This window comes from Aphelocoma coerulescens, chromosome 2, assembly GCF_041296385.1.
Source record: "Aphelocoma coerulescens isolate FSJ_1873_10779 chromosome 2, UR_Acoe_1.0, whole genome shotgun sequence".
NCBI lineage: Eukaryota > Metazoa > Chordata > Aves > Passeriformes > Corvidae > Aphelocoma > Aphelocoma coerulescens.
The window spans coordinates 20,116,332-20,134,165 of record NC_091015.1 but is presented as its reverse complement, the minus strand read 5'-3'; the positions used below and the strand labels follow the sequence as shown (position 1 = coordinate 20,134,165).

General features: G+C 39.0%; 1 protein-coding gene across 6 annotated transcripts in view; it reads left to right on the top strand.

Moving 5' to 3' along the window:
• The window catches only part of CACNB2 (calcium voltage-gated channel auxiliary subunit beta 2), a 252,833-nt gene that overhangs the window by 163,623 nt on the left and 71,376 nt on the right, over positions 1 to 17,834 (top strand). For 5 of the 6 annotated variants that reach the window (XM_069006684.1, XM_069006682.1, XM_069006685.1 and 2 more), the window contains one exon: positions 4,434 to 4,553. In XM_069006684.1, the coding sequence (XP_068862785.1) occupies positions 4,434 to 4,553 (120 nt within the window). Of the gene's footprint in view, positions 1 to 3,532; positions 3,602 to 4,433; positions 4,554 to 17,834 lie in introns of those variants that run through there. The other variant, XM_069006688.1, reaches the window with a different exon arrangement.

Below are 17,834 nucleotides of genomic sequence, written 5' to 3'. Positions count from 1 at the left end.
TTGGTAAGAGGCAATATCAATTGGTAAGAGTAATGGTGGCTATATTAATGCAGTGAGAATTTATCAGTCAAAATCTGTACTTAAGCTCCAACTGTACTGATGAAAGTTAAGCATGGGTACAGAAAACTAATAGGAAAAATAAGAGATCTAGAGGCACTACCTAATTTACTTAAATAGTTTCCACTGCAAGTAAATGGAAATAATACAAAAAACCCCTTTTACTAGGTGGACCCAGTTTCCTGAAGATGACACACTTCTACAATACTAAAAAGATCAGACATTTATGGTCTTCAAGGAAAAGGAGCTCAAATATTATCACATATGACCACTAGCAGTGTGAAAAGTATGAGTTTGCACCATGAGAATAACTCACAGATGCTACTCTAATATAATAACTAGTAAGATAGTTGGTAAATATTTGTCAAGCATGTTATTAAAACAAGAATTTGTTTTTCAAATAAACTGGGCTTGTAGACCTCACAAATAAGGAAGAAAATAAAAAGAACAATAAATAGATGGAGTAATTATTAACATGAATTCTCTCACTTTTATTAGGCAGTTTCCCATTAAAGATGAAGAATTGGGGGCTGCAGTAACATACATTAATTACAGATATTACTGCAGCTCTTCCATTTTGCAGTGGAAGGAGATGGAGACATGAAGAATTTCACAAAGGCTGAATTTCAGAAGCTCTTGCAAAAAGATTTTTACTGTTCTCCAGCGTAACCCAAAGAAACTTCAGTAACCCAGGGAGGAAGTATAGTTTCCTTGGTTGTCATGAACAACGTCCACTTGTCATTATTTTATTGAAGAGTCGAGGTATTTCTATTACAGTTTCATCCAAGTTTTTGTATACATTTAATTTTTTTTCATCCTAATGTGATGGAATCCATTCTTAGGTCATATAAAAATACTCAGAAATCTACACAATTAATTTCATGTAATTGTATGCTCCTCCTTTTCCTGGATTACCCTGTTGTGAGTTTTTTCCATATTCAAAAAGCAAAGAAGTGTCCAGCTGTCCCTATCCACAGAAAATTTACATGACCACATTTGTACCACAGGGAAAATAAAGGTAATACTGAGTTTTAATCATGCAATTTGTCAACATAATTAAAATAAATGGAATCAGTCTGATTTTTTGGAAGTGTGTTGGGACTGTGGCCAACGCAAGACGACAAGCACTGTTAATGATCTCTGTGGCCTGAAAGAGGAAATTCCAGTTCTAACAATTCTAGTCTGACCCAAAAGGCATTTTTTTCCCCTTAAGGGAGATAAGAATTATGTTACTGTGCTTCATGATTTTTTTTTTATAAGGTGAGGACCAGTTAGGTAGCATCCCTTGTGGACAGCAGAATGAAGGATAGTAAAAGTGATGTTATGCCACTTGATCAGTGTCAAATATGATGTGCTCACCATGGAAGTGCTGTAGAAAGTTAACACCCACACAGTCGTGTGATTGCCTATCAGGCTTAATGGCTGCTTTGTTTGTTTTCCTCTTACCTAAAGGTAGTGTTGCTTTGGGTTTGGTTTGTGACACCATTCTTCATGGCAGTAGAGTGGCACCAAGGAACTGCAGTGCTGGCGGGGAGGGGTTTGGATGTGCCCTTCCAAGGAGAATTGACTGTTCAGGGACCGCAGACTGTCCTGGGGGCTGGGACTCTATGGGGTAGCTCATCTCAGCTTTCATTAATGCTGTGATAACATCAGTGGTTTTGTCCACAAGTCACTGGTCTGTCAACCATAACAGAGATTTAAACTCTGCACTAAACTTCTGTCTTCTGCTTGTTGATGCTCATCTTTTCCCACTATTTCCATTGGCAACTGTGTCAGAAGTTGCAGCAAAGGGAAATTTTAAAGAAATAGCAAAATTTGACAGGCTTTGGGGAGGTTACAGGGCCTCCATATATTTTCTTAATAGACAAGATATTTTAAAAAATTCAATAAACTTTGAGTACATTTCATTTTGATTTCTGCTCCTTTTGCTGTAGCTCAGGCGACATTTTAATTTTGAACAATCACTGTAACTTAGCAAAGGTATCTGAACTCCTGAAAAGCAAAATATTCCTTGGAGAATAATTTTATGTCAGTTCAAAGCTTACTAAATTCTATGCTGTAACTATTATGGGCTTCAGGAAAGAAAAAAATAAAATATTTGTAAAGTTAAAAATTAGCTTTATTTTGAACTGTGAGTTTAGTAACAATTGTTGTTTGTTCTAATAATGGTGAAATGTAGGCTGCTGCATCACTTGTGATGGGCAGTTTCATTGTTATACAGACACAAACCCCATGGCAGGATTCAATCATTCCTGGGATATGCTGACATACTGCAACATGTGCATGACCACTGTTCTCACTGTAATCTCTATTCGCTGTTGTTCTTGTAAATCTGAATTTATATGGAAGGTGGGCACTGCAGTCAGCTACAATGATCTTTTTCACCTAGATTGTTGCATGTCCATCAGTAAATCGTGAATGCACTAGGAAAACCTGCCTTAGCATGTTCCTGCCATGTCAGTTTATTGCAGGGTAGAGGGTGATTCTGAAAAAGTAGAATAGTGAAATTTAAGGTTTTGTTTGGCTTTTGTCATATTAGGATCTAATATTTATGTGTCACGTGGTATGCTGCAGTTATTCTTTACTTCTTTCCTGTGCTAATGTCAGAAAAAATATAAGCAGTAACCAGGGGGTTAAGTTCCGACTCAACAGGCATATTTTTGGTTTCTGTAAGGGAGCTGTGAGTGGAGCTCAGCGCTTTGCAGCGGAGGGCAGCACTCCGTGACAGAACCGAGCATCCAAGGGAAACGTGGCTGGCAGCAGACATCCATGACGGGAACGAGACGCTGTACCAGCTCTTGCAGTTTCACAGGGACCTCGCGTTTTCCAGCTGTTTACCCTTGAGATGTAAAATGGCAATTTGGCATAGGCTAACAGCCCAGTGTGATGTGAGCATCTGCGTAAAAGGCTGCACATATGGAGCATGCCCAGTGGTATGAACAGCCTGTTACCCCACCCCCAGCCAATCTAGGAAGAGATGAAATGAACTTTGCACTTGCAAATGTCACTGAATACATTTTGCACAGGATTTTAAAAGGTTCTTTTACAAGCACTATTTTTAACAGCCAAATCCGCCCCCCAAAACAGAAAGGAAAAAGCCCTAGGTATTTTTCTGTGATCGATCTCAGTTTATGATCAGCTGAAGCATCTCTCACAATATTTACGAAGCCGGTTTTATTTTATGTTTTTATCATTGAAGTTGAGAATTTTTGGAGGTGGTGTGGATTTTTGGGAATTTTTTTTTAAATTTTTTTTCCCCCCTACTGGCATGAGAAAATTTGAGAATTTAATTGCAGTAGAATACTTGGAAACAGGGAGGCTGGAAGCTTGAAACGCAGAGGGAAGAGAAGGAAGGCTCTCACAGCAGAGCATGGATAGGAAAGGAGCTGTGATTCTGCAGTGCTCAGTGTGCACATGTTTTATGAGATCAGTGCCGGGCGCTGCAGCTGCGGACAGTAACTGAGCTGTCTGGCTAATGAAGGCCACCTGGATCAGGCTTCTGAAAAGAGCCAAAGGAGGACGCCTGAAGAATTCTGATATCTGTGTAAGCCCTGCATTTTCCTTATCACCTTATATTGTATGTATTGCAAAGGAGAGAAAAAAGGTGGCGAGGAGAGGACAGTTGTTTTCATTCTGATTGAATTACCAGAACTCTATTTTGTATGCAGGGAGATGCAGAGGGAAAGCAGAGCTGTCATTATTTATAGAGCTGTTCTGGCATTGTGGCTGCTTCCATTGTGGTGATATAGGGACATGTGTTGAGTCCAGACGGATTTTATTAGTTGGAAGTTGATTTGTGGTCATTTGCATGTTTTGCTGAGGGGCAGAGATGGATATGAGCCATTTGCAGTTCTGATGGGGAAAGTGTGTCAGGTAAAGAGGCTGCCCTAAAATAAAAATGCATAGCAGAGGTTAAATCTCTTAGCAGTGGTATTGTGTAATGGTAATTATTGATACTAAATTTGCATTTTGATTATAGAAAGCCTGTTTGCTTGCTATTTCTGTCACTGTTTAGAGTTCTAATTTTTATGGAGCCATCCTTGAAGCTGCTGTGTGTCCTTCAGCCTGCACTGCACCAGTGCTGTAAGTCTACAGAGAAACTGTCTCTGCTTGCTGAAAAGCACACAAATAAGAGTGCAAGGATAGGGCAGGAAATAAAACACTGGAGGAGACACCTGCACTTTTTGAAAGTTTCCAGAAGAAAACATTTACCTAGGCATAATTTCTTCTAAGTGAATTTCCCTTTTGGGCAGTTACTGTCTTTTCAGGGATACAGAAGTAAGAGAAAAGGCAAGGTGTATAACCGCTTCTACTTTTTTTTTTTCTTTTTAAACATTAAAGGCACTTGTGGCATTATTTTTCCTTTTCTTTTGCAGGGTTCGGCGGACTCCTACACCAGCCGTCCATCTGATTCAGATGTATCTCTGGAAGAAGATAGGGAAGCAGTGCGGAGAGAGGCAGAGCGACAGGCCCAGGCACAGCTGGAAAAAGCAAAGGTAAGGTGTTGTTTTGTGTTACAAACTCATAAAATGCTCGGCTTTAAGCAGGGGTTGAAACTAGATGATTTTGAAGATCCATTCTAACCCAAAGCATTTCATGATTCTTTGTCATCTCATCCATTAGTGATAAGGTGTTTTTAATGTGTTAACATATAGATTACATCTCTTATAAACATTCCAGACAGCAGTTGAAAATCTATGCTCCATGAAAAATCACTTAGAATCAGTTTTCTGTAACAGGCTTATGACTAATGTATTTCAGAATAATTCTTGCTTAAGTGTGTGCATTTCTTCTTTTATTAAATATAAGCATTTGTTGCAGTGTGTAGGGTCAAAGCTGAAGATGTTTGTGAAAGTTTGCCCATGGATTGCTACGGCACTTAATGCTTTTACACTGTCAAAAATCAGCCCTCAAACATCCTGTTCATTTCCCTTCAATGAAGGATCAGTCCCTACAAGTAATATGTAAATAGGGAGAATCTGTTATAAGGGTGTTTTTTTTCCTAAAGACTTCACTGACTTTCTTTACAGTTTGTGTGTTAAGTGACCCCATGAGTCATTTTCTGTAGGTCTTCTTAAGATTTCTCCTCTCTCCTTACTCCTGGCAGATAGTGACAATGTAGTAAGAAAATACTAAATGAGCTTTAGGTTTTTGCTGTGTGTTTATGTATTTTCCATGAGATGCATTTAGGACTGTGAAGGTTTTAGCAGTGAGAATGATGGGCTTGTTTCTTTCATCTGTGCTCTGTCTTTAAATACTATTGCACCTGTAAAAATTGTGCTCATCTTATTATCATTCATTTATCACTTCATTCCAGTTTTTCTTTTTTTGTATGTTACCTGCCAGGTTTAAATGTATTACTATTTTCTGGTTTTTGTTCTGATATATTTAAATACACCATTAAGATGCCCCCTTAGATCTACCTGATCTGCATTTTTCCCTCACTTTCTCTCTGACTCCCCTTCTTCATTTTGCCTTGTTTTTTAATTCTTTATCTCCTTTCCATCTCCTATACCATTTAATTCTGCACTGCCAGCTTTACCTCTGCCCCTTTATGCCACCTGTTTTACAAAGGTTCCTCAGAAATCCATGAGTCCAGATCACTGAGCTCATGTGGCTGGTCGTGTGGCAAGGACCAGCTCTGTAAATAATACAGTACTATAATGCACAAGCAGACATCTTCATCGGGCCAGAAAACCTGAATAGGGAAGCCAAAAATGTTATTTTTAAAATTTAATTGTTAACTGATATTTAATAAGAGCTCCTACAGCAGCTTTTTAATGAGCTGCTGGAGTGTGCCAAGTGTAGGAGATGCTGAACATCTCTTTGAAGTTGGATCTTGCTGTCCTGGGATCACTGTAGCAGAAACTCAACAGAAGCACTTCTTCCCTTCAGCCTTGTATCTCAGAGATTGCTGATTGTAGTTAGGAGTTCCAGTTTTATCAGGGGTGGTTTTTGCTAGTTTGAGGTTTTTTGCTCCTGGGAAAGATGATAAGGGCTGCCCTGAAATTCAGGTGAAGTTTTGAATTTTATCAATAAATGCACAATCTTTAAAAGAAAATTTGAAGTAATAGTATCTTGCAGACTAATCAGGGTAGCAGTGCAGTGCTTACTGCTGAACTGATGCATCTCTTAGCAATGAGTAAATCTATGTGAGTGTTGCTATGGGAATTTGGCTTAGTGATGCTGGCTTGAATACATGGACAGCCCTTATGTAATATTCATGACCTCTAGCACAGCTGCCATTGTAGTTTGTAGAGAAACTGCTAGCAGACCCTGACTTCTAAAATCTGTATTTCTATACATAAAACCAATGTTCCCACTCCAGCTGGCATGAGATATAGTCTCTAGGTCTGACACTGTCTGAAACTGTAAGACAACTTGTGAACAGTCAAAGTAGTAAAGGCACTGCCAAAATCAACAATGGGTTATTCCAGCCATAGAAAACACAGAATTAGTTATTTAAATATTTCTTTTCTTTTAAATAGATTAAGGCTGGAATAAGATTAACATTTTTGTTTCTCTAGTCAAATGTTAAAAGTCATTCCAGGCTGTAATGTATAGAAATCATTTTATGTAGATGCTGTAACAGTGTAATATTAAGTCTAGTGTAATATTTAAATTAATACTAATAAATAAAATATTATGTACAATTGGTTCTTTTGTTTGAAATAAGTGTTTAAAAATGTGTTTAAGTTAAGACTAACTTGGTAGCTGTGAAATATGACAGGGTGTGGTTTTTTTCCTTTGTTGGTGATTCAGTCCTTCACCTCCCTGAAACACAGTAAAATTAATGAAGCAGTGGCTGCTGGTGGTGGCTCCTGGCTTCTGTCAGCCCCCAGACCAGTTTGCCACAGGCAGCATGTTTGCTGCCTGCTCCCCACAGCTGCCTTGCCTTTGCCCTGACCGACTTCCAGGCAGAACCAAGTGACAGAGCTGCTTTAACTTTCACCTTTTTGTATTGTGAGAGGAAGTGCTGATCCTAAATAAAATCATTACAATTATATTTGTCACAGGAATTAGAAGAGGGTGACACACATGAACAATGCAGTGGTGGAGGAAAGATGGTAGCGAATTAAGGTTAGATAAAAAACTATTGAACTGTGTCACGCAGTTAATGAAAACAGTTTAATGACATCCATTTTCCTTTGTTACAGCTAGGGAAAACATCTTAAACTGAAGATAAAAATATAGTGATAGAGCACACAATGCCAAATTGTTAGGACAGTTTTAAGATCTTTAAATTTGGATTTTTATAGCATCTAAGTGTTTGTGTGACATGAAGCCAGAATGTATCTCTGATACTTATCCAAACAGAGAAAATAAAAGTAAAAAGCTTGTAAGGAAATGCACATTCTGGCCACATTTATTTATTCATTTAATACAAGCATTGCTTCTCTGGAAAATGGTTAAGCATATTTTGCTGACTCACTTTGGCATGTGACTTACTGTAAGGAAGGTGGGGCCACGGGCGCATGTTCGGAGTTGTCCAGGAACAGAAATTAAGAGGCAGCTGGTGAGGCTACCTGCAGGCAGCTGGTGAGGCTACCTGCAGGCTAGTGTCTGCTCCTGAGGGAAGCAGATCTGAAATGAAGCTGTTAAGCTCGAAGCTGAGATGGAATGTTCTTGATTAGAATAGCTGAGCAATAAAATTGCAAAAAGGCTGAGGTTTTTTGTTGTTTTTGTTTGGTTGGTTTTATATAGGAAAAAAAAAATTCAAGGCATTGAGGGTTTCCTCAGTATTCTCCTCACAGACCATAGCATGTGCTAAATCTAGGACAAAGAGAGAGGAGGACCTGTGTTGTGGCCAGGTAGAGTATGCTGATAGCATCCAAATCTAAGGGGTTGTATGCTATTTTACTGAGTTTGCTATTTCCATAAAAACATGGATCTTAAGCATTTAGAAGCCAAAAAAACCCCCATTAATTGTGTTAGCACTAATAATTTAAAAATTGTCATTTCTACAGTCAAAAAAGCTTTTGAGTTTTGATGGATGATGATTCAAAATAAATTATGATAAATAAAGTTGGGGGTTTTTGTCCATTCCTTGCAAGTATTCATTTAAATATTCCTTAAAATATTGCACCAAGTGAGAGGGATGAGATCAAAGGAAAACTGAAGTATTAATGAGAACTTTAAATCCAGTACTAACTGAGCTAAAGTTTGTACATGAGAGAGGGGACTTCAGGAATTTTTGGCCTTCTCCAGTGCTGGTAAAATCAATTAAAATATTCCATTGATTTGTTTTGCCACAAGCAGTTCATATGTTTTGAACCTAGTTTTTGACTGAGATATAATTAGATGTTCTGTAAACCTTTATTCTCATCTGCAAAAGTAGCTTCTTTCTTCTCTTCAATCTCTTCAGATTTTTAGATTTTGCCTTTTTTCCTCCCATGGCTTTAGAGCTCCTTATTCAGAAACAGTTTTCAAGAGATCTATAGAATATTTTCAGCATTTTAGAAAATGATTTTTTTCCCCAGTTATTTCTAGTACATTGGGTACTGAAAGTGCCAGTTAATAATTCAGGTTCTGTTTCTCACCTGGGACTAAGAGACAGCTCTTTGTCCTCTGTTAAGGATTGTTCTCAACATCCTGTGGTCCTAAAACCACCATTTCTTAAATGACTATCAAAATCAGATAATTTCTTTTTGAAGTGATATGATTTTTGGCCTTTGAGAAGTCAGTAATTGTGTTCATAATAGGAAATCTCAATTCCCCTCAGCTCTGCTTTGTTTGCAGTCCACCTAATGCTCCACTGCTAGCATCCCTTTAGGAGTTTGCAAAAATTTGAAGTATATGTATTTCTAGTTTTAAATGCCATTAAAATAAATTTTATGTTAAGATGGCGAACCACTGAAATTTTGATACTAAATGTCCCTTTGCTGGGTCTGAGGCAATGATATAAGCTGTCACATTTTGCTTTTTTTGATACGTGCTGTAGTAGTGGTGATGGCTTGTGACTGTGAGTAATAATGCACTGTCTTAAGTGTAATGCATTGCCTCTATGCATGGTTTGGGGACCACAGCTTTGAAATGTGTAGCAGGCTGGGATAATGCCTACACAGCTCTGCGAGGCTGAGGGCATGAAAAAGATTGTCAGATGTAATTATCCAGTGCAGTGTGCCAAGACTAGTTATTTGAGTATTTATTCACTCGCAGACAGGTTTCACAGCCTCAGAATGACCCCATGCTGCTAGCAGGCAGCTGCAAAGCTAGTTGAGGTATGTCTACTGAAGCTGCAGTAGCATTTTTGACAGGCCAGAAGTGCCCATCTCCTTGATGTGCATCCTTATATTATGTCAGCTTGTTCCCTCATGGAGATTCTTTCTATTTTCTCTCAATTACAAGAGCATCAGGGTGCTGAACAGCACACAAAGCTATAGCAACAGAGGATAGTACTTTGTGTTAGCTGTTGTGTCTGGTAATTTTTTTTTCATTTATTTCTTCTTATTTTCCCTTTTGTTTTAGAATATTTTTATTGCATGTAATCATTTAGATCACTAATGTTGTGTGTCATAGTTGCTGGGATCACATGAGAGCTGGCACAGTGGTCTAGCTGGAAAAAGAATGGGCTGTTGATCCCAAAGTACAGTTGCAAATTGGTTGTTGCTTAGCTGCAGGTGAGTTCTGCATTACTGTATCTGCTCAAATCAGGTTACAGGTACTCTTTTTCTTCATTTTCTTCATTAATTGCTGCTGCTTTTTCTTAGGAGTGTAACATTGGGATGTGAAGCAGCTTTCTTTATACTCTCTGTGACCTATAGGTTTTTCTTGTTTGTGTTCATGATCTATTGTGTCTTCCATTTGAGTGTATATACTTGTTCTACACTAGTGCCTGCCATTATATTGGTTAATTTCCCTGAACAATTTATCCCTTTTTACCATTGGGCTGCATTGTTTGGGGGCTGGAATTCTTTCTTCCAGTGGGGTCTCATGTAACCTGGAACCAAATGCCCCAGAGACAGTACCATCTCTAATTAGAAGACATCTGTCGCCTCCCATTCATACTGTGATTCAGGTGATGAAATATGTTTATTAAGCAGCATTTCCTCTTCTGCTTCTTGGGTTTGAGTAGATAAAAAAGAGTGCAGGGATATTAACACAGCCTACATTTAGATACCTAACTGTAGATAGATACTTTAGTATCCTGGAGTTCTTCAAATAATAGGGAAAAGGGATAAATTATCTCCAAGGAATGGATGCAATACTGAGGTTCTGAGGACAACCAGAGCTCTTCTGCCTGCTCTTTTACCTGCTGCTTTCACACGAGCCTACTCCCTTGATGAGATGTCTTTGTTCTGACTTGTTCTATATGGTTAAATTGCCATATAAAGGGCAGAAGTACCAGTGGTACTTTGTGTAAAACTAAATAACTTCTTTATTAAAAGCGGTGTGAAAGAAGTATTTTAACGAAAGTAGGTGTTGTAAGCCAGGTGCAAACATCCTCGCCTGGATGTTTTTCTGCTCCTTGTCCTGCAGGTCTCTGAGCTGTCAGCCTCTGCTGCAGGTCCCAGCAGAGATTCTTGAAACCTCATGTGCCTGCATCCTACCTGTGGCTGCTGAGCCAAGCTGCAGATAAGGTGTGCTCAGGCCAGCCCTCTCTGTGCCTTGGGGGGTGGTGACGGATGGGTCTGGGTGTTGAGCCAGATGCTCATGTGGGGATCAGCAGAATCTGCTGAGTGTCATGGGAATCATACGAGAGGATGAGACATGGCCTTGGGGACCTTCTCTGTGACTGGTGGAGAGTGAATGTGGCATGGGAAAGGAGGAATTAAGGTATGTCTTTGCAGGCTGCTCAGGCTGGTACAATGGTGAGCACTTCCACTGATGCTAGATAGAGGCAGATGCTGCTGGTTGCTCTAAGCAACGTAATTTCCACTTAAGACACATATGACCTGGTTCATTAACTTTCTTGAGGTTTATAGGGTCTGATTTACTTTTTCCAACATCCGAGACAGTAGTGTGATCCAAGACACTGTAATCCAGAGCTTCACTTTTAGCAGCAGCTGCTCCACCTATTAAATGCTGTGGGTTTCTTAATGGTTAACAAATGATTTTTCTACCTAAAGGGGAATAATGTAGAGGGGAACATAGGATTTCAGGGCATGACCCATTGTTAAAGGTAGCTACAATGTTTGTGATCTTTGAATATAAATGTCTGTGGTTCTTGACCTCTGACCCTGAGATCAGTTCAGTTGGTCAGAGCATGGTGCTAATAAATGGGCCATTTCCTTGAGATCCTTGTGGGTCCCTCTGGGTCCCTTCCAACTTACAACATTCTGTGAATCTGTAAACAGGAGCAGAAAGGAATTGTTAAAGGAAGACATGCACATGTAATTATGTCTGTGTGGGCTTTTACACATATATGTACACATTATATATATCCATAAACACATCCCTGTGTGTATAGGAATATACCTTTGCTTACATGGCTGCATGTATTAGATAACTATCACTGGTGACTTGAACTGGCCATTTATATCCTACAGCTGTACAACTTCCTGTTGTAAAATGGTTGGTTTGTATGCGGGGAGAACTGTTGTACCAAAGCATTAACTTGTGTAAAAACACAAAGGTTTTGTCAGACAACAAAGTTATTCTGTGATCTGGTAGTGGAATGTCACGGGATTTTTGGAAGCAGGAATGGGTTAGAATAAGGACTTCAGTGCAGGCAACAAGTGTCTCACCTTGCAGAGGTGCCTCAGCTCACACTGACACACGTGATGTGGCACAGCGCCTTGGAAAAAAACTTGTTTGGACAACAAAGCCCCGTGCTTTCTGCTTCCTGTGCAGAGGGGACTGTTTTCCAACGAGTTCAGGAGCTAACCTGATTTCTGTTAGAGCAGACACCTGGCTGATGTGTATTATTATGCAGGGAAGTACTTGTCATCTGCAGGGAAAACAAACCTCCAGACACAGTTTTGAGTCCTTGGCAAAGATCCGAATCCCTTTCTTTCTCACTAACCCAACCTCACAAAAAATAGGAAGAAAGAAGAAAAAACCCACAAGCATCTATACTTTTGATTTTATATATAATCGGGAAAAAAAAAGAGAGGAAACTTCAAAAATAATCTCTTTTTTTCACCATAATTGCAACTTTTTTTATAAAATTACACGCAAGATGCCAAGGAGTTCTAACTATAGGTAGCATTAGAGTGCTTTGATACAAAATTAGACTGACATTAGATGCTAATTCTAAAGTGTTTCCTTTGGAAAATTTAATATTAGTTACATAAACTAGTTGCTGACTGTATAAAACTTCAAAAAGTAAGTAAGAACTCAAAGTAAACCTGTAATACCTGGGAGAAGGATACTCTTGTGTTCCCAGGTTAGGAACATTTTAAGTGCAAAACTCTGCTTGAACTTTGAAGAGTGTCTAGAGTCTGCTTAATTCCGAGTATTAGAGAAATTAATTAAAAATGAAGATTCAGAGAGGTCCCACTGGTGCTTTTCTGCTTGTGTTCTGGATATGTTCTGGTATTTTCTGGATGTGTTCCTGCCATACTTTTGTCTATATTCTGCAGAAAGCCAGTGCATATCCTAGAGCAAAAAACTTCCCCCAAAATTCACCTGTGGAGCCTACAGAAAGCTCTGAACACTTCCTCTTTATATTAACGTCCAATACTACTCTGACATTTTCCTCCAGCATTTCATAACCACCTGGGTTGTATTCCCAAATTAAATATGATAAACACTCTATTTTATACTTTTAAAATAATCAGTCCTGAGGTAAAAGTATATACTAGATGCATTTTAGGCTGCCACAAAACATCAAAGATTAAACAGACATTTATCCTTTGTGAAAGTATAGATAGCCATTTACCCTTTTTCTTTTATTTTTGTGATGGAAATGTTGCCAGTGGGCTTTAGTCCTATAACTTTCACAACTACCTAGTTTTGTTTTTACTTACTCAATTGGACAAATTCAGCTCTAATAAGAAGTAAGCAAGCAAGCAAATACTTTTATTCAATCTGATATGAAATCTTAACATATAAGTTTCAAATGGTATTCTCTAGGTTTGGATGAGATAGTAATCACTGAAATATTACTTCTTGGAGTTATTTTTTTTAAAATGCTTTCTTCTCCTTGCTAAATAGCTAGAGGGTGATATTAAATCCAATTTTATTGTTAGCAAGACCTGCAAACAGTACCTGTTTTTTAAAAATTATTCAATGTCCAGCAGTACAATGGTACAGAAAATTCAGATTAATATTGTTGCAGAGAATTCAAGGGTTTCTCCCATTTTATTTTTCTTTTCTATCTCCAGCTTTACTTTTCTTAGTATTCTTCCTGGCCAGATTTGGGTCATTTTAGCATACTGTAATTGTTATATTACTTTTTAGTTTATTCAATTGGTTGTGTCTCGCAACTGACATTAAAATAAGAACTTGTCATTCAATTATTCTTAGATGTGAGACTTCCTCTTGCTTGTTGGTGTGTAAGTATCTGAGGTAAGTACACGTCAGCGAGATTGTCCTTTAAGCTCACTTTGGAAATCTTACCAGATAAGATATATATTTTCAAGGTGATTTGTTGTTTACATCTAGAATACAGAATCCAGTTTGAACACTGATGTTTTATTTTCAGTGTTTTGAACAAATCTGCATTTGACAGGTATGGAAAGCAGGGATGCACCCCATGGTTTGAGTTTTGTTGTGCAAATATACTTGTATTATTGAACTTCAAGTCATCCTTTTTCAGTGACTGGAGGAAAAGCCAAGGGAAAAAAACAACTTGAAAGGGAAGAGATGAAGGATCAAACTGCAGCTGCTTTGATTATTTTGACTGGAGATGTCAGATTGTTGAAATGAGAGAAGCAATGAGCCTGCTGCTTTTTGGCTCCATCCATTCAGCCAATTACTTGAAAATGAATTTTAAAAAGTTGTTGGATTCTAATGTTTTGGTTCGGGTAAAACGTGAACACAAAGCACTTGGGGTTACTCTGTGTCTCTATCACCCCTGTCTGTCATAAGAGAAACACTTCCTCACTGAAGTGAAAATGAGAAATGGTGCTGGGAATCTGCCATCTTGTAAATCAGCTGGGCACATTGCTTTTAATAATCAGCAGTAATAAATGGCAGGAATTGGAAAGGAAAATCTATTTCTGGCTTTCAGAAGCAGTCAGATTACAGATGAACGTATCCTTCCCAGAGGAGCTATAAGGGAACATACTACATTTATCCCAGCTCTCTCATTACTTTGACCCTTTATTCCCTTTTTGCAGTGAGGCACGTGATTCACTCACAGAACACACATTTCCTTGCCTTCTGCCCTGGTGTTTTCTGGTGGTTTAATCCAATTGAGATATAACACAGATCCACCACGGAAGTACTCTATTGTTCTGCCTTTATAGTAGCCCTGGCATGTTCAGTGGGCCGGGTCTGGGCTTGAGTGAGAGCCTGCCTCATCCAGCTGCCTTCCAAGTGCTTGAGCTGCTGTCTGCAGGCACAGGGATGTGACATTTCCTGACAGGTACATGAGGAAGAGGAGTGTTTTCAGTGCCTGTCTCCACTCAGCTGGCAGTGACCTGGGGGACCCCAATAACTCCAGCAGCCTGTGCCAGAGGATATGGGTGCTTTCCTCTTGTGAGGTGAAGGAAGACACAGCTGTGCTGGTGTACATGGCTGTATACATGTGAACTCTGATGAAACTCTTGTTCCTCAGAAAGGGAGAGATTCCTTACTCCTAGATTTAAACTCAGCATAAAATCACCAGGTTAAATCACCCAATGTAATCCAAATCCCTGCTCTTTGCTTTCCAGAGCAAGAGCTTGTCTTGTCCCAGTTCTGGGTAAAATCTCCAAGGGAAGCCCTCAATCCAGGAGCTTTTCTTGGAAGCCCATGGTTATGGTAGAGGCCTGAGGGCAAGGGGAGGTTAGGGAAGGGTAAAGGGGGGAAAAGTGTTTTGGAAAGGAATAGACACTGTGTGGATTGACTCACACAGCCTTGTTCTGTGATTCAGCTTGAAGAAAATCCAGTGGGAAGGAAAAACAGGGAGCTCTTCTTGAATTGGCATTCTTGAGCAGGTTTGAAAGATTTGACTTCTACCTTGTATTTCTCAGACTTGACAGTGTTTCTCTCACACCCTTTGACTGTGCTGTGTCTCTCTGGCAGCGCAGTTTCATGGCAGTGGCTTTGGCTCAAAGCATTGTTTTGAGACGTTTCCATCTGCAGCTGCTCAGTTCATTTGTTTCAGGAGGGCTGTTTTGAAGCCAGCTTAGTTAGGCCCAGTGTGCATGGTGCAGCCTTGTAGGCAGTGCTGTGCTGTGGTATGGGGAGTGCTCCAAACCACAAGGCTGCACCTTGGTGGGTGTACCCTTTTCAGCTGAAAACTCCAGCTTCTCCTATGTGAGTTGGGATCTTGCTCTTAATCTCTCTCCTGCTGATCCCGTTTCCTGATACAGCAGCACATGCCATTGGGTGTTTGTTTGCCCGTTGCCAGTGAATTGAGTACTCTTAAGGACTTTCCTTCAGTAGCTGTCTGATGTGAACAGGGACATGGATACACACTTGCTACTTAATTCCAGGAAAATGAGCAAGACATAAAAGGTCCTAAAGCAATGTATCTGCTCTATCTGCTTCATTCTGTCATGAATGGAGAAGGTCTTATTTTGGTCTCAAAAATTCCATGTTTCAGTCTTTCTTCCTGAATGCCCCTGCAAATCCAGTAGAAATTTTGTCTAATGCAGTCTGGTGGATAGTTGTGTTCAAACAGTCAGAAGTAAAACTACATTTTCTCCTTAAACTTCAGTGTATATTGCAGCAATTTCACTGTACTGGTGAGCTATAGGCTCTCTGCTGTGACTGCAGGACTGTTGCACACTAGGACAGGAATGAAGACAGCCATAATTCAACAGCTGGAACATATAATATAGATACCATTCTGTATGCATCTTTCATCACAAAGACAGTTTTTGACAGCTTTTTCTGAGTTTTGTGCACACTGGGTTCTTGAAGCTACGTTAATTCTAGACACCGTAAGTGTCTGCTCTTGTACATGACTTCCTACAGAGTCTCCCTGTGTGTTTTAATGCTGACTTGAAGTTCTCACCACAGTGACCTGTTGACATAAAAGACATCCCACACTACATGTAATAAACCATACCCACTCCTTTATGAGACCCTGGATTTGCAGAGATGAAAGGCCACTAATTACAGTCTAACTGTATCTTGTTCTCAGATGTTTATATGAAACTAAAATTCATCATATGTGTATCAGTAGTATAAATTTTATTATTTCAACATAAAAACACTTACTTTTTTGAAAAACTAAAAAAAAAAATTATTCATAACTGATACTGTCAAGTTTCTTATGTATCTATACAAACCAAAATAACTTCAAGTCCTAAATTCATTTATTTGAAGTGATAAAGCATGTAGTTGTGAGAAATGAGACAACTCTTATTTAAAAAAAAATTAAAAATAATTTATTGAAAACAGAAAGTGAAAAAATTACAGAAATTTTCTAGAAAAATATAAAAATTTGGGATCTTATGGCTTGATAGATTGTATGCCCCAGGAGCACAGGGATTTTAGATCTTCTGGCTGAAACAGCACTGGACCTCAGGTAGAGAAAAAGGACTTACAGTGATAGGCTGGCTTTTGGCTGGTCCAAAAGCAAAAAAAATTACTAAAGGCTCCTTAATAGGAGTAGGCTTTCCCAGCACGGACGTCCACCCCGGCTAGGCTGGAGAGAGAAAAGGGGGGTGTCTCTCTCTGGCCCGTTGTTTTATAGTGCCTTTGCACCGCCCCAGTCCTCCCACAGCCTGCCCCTTCGGTTTAGAGTGATTGGTGCTTTCCCTTTGACAGATCATCTCTGTCCACCAATGGCTCATCCTTGTCAGAGGGGTGGTACTAGTTGAGATAAGGGTGCTACAATGCCTTCATTAAAATTCAGGTTGCCATGGAGCTTGCCTACAGGGTAATGGCTACGGAGCTGGCTGTTAGAACTGGGGTTTTTGAAATTTGCCTTGGAACCAAAGTACAAGTAAAAACACCTAAAAAAAATATTAAAATACATCCAACACATCTTAAAACACTTGTAAAAGTATACAGTAAACACAGGAAAGATAACTCTTATGGTGTACAAGTGGTTTGAAGTTTGAAAAGGGAGCATTAAGTTGGGAATCTTAACTGGGAAGGGTGCAACTCTCTCTTAATAAACTACTTTGAACAATTGAAAACACTGATAATGGAACTTGATTTTTGTACCTGGGCTGATGGGTTAATTTTAACATTCAATTTAAAAATATTTAACTCAAAATTAATTAATTAAAGCACTTAATATGCAAAGACCAAGCACAAATAGGGATTTCATGTATGACATATTTGTTTTGTGAGATAGTTCATTTAGGTGCTCATATAGCGTATTCAGTGTCAATACTGCTATGATGTCTGTTCAGATTCTGTTTATCCTTATAGCATCAAGCTCTAGGCGTAATAGAAGAATACTACATTAGTTTCTTTTAAAAAGATCTGAAAAAGAAGTGGTGATTTTCATCAAAATAATTTCTCTTCAGGAATTTCTGCAAACCCCAGCTAACACAGGAACCTCCATGTCAAAACCCACAAACAATTTTCTTCCCTGTTAAAGCTACTTGGGTTTTTTCGAATATTTTAAGTAGAAGTAAAAGATACTAAGTGACAAAGTACACATAAGGATTTATGTGGCATTAATACAGCTGGAAAAAACTTCATGTACTGATCCCTCTTCCAATTCAGAGCAAAGAAATATTTAAGCATTTAAGAGATATATGGGAGACTCAGTCAGGATACCA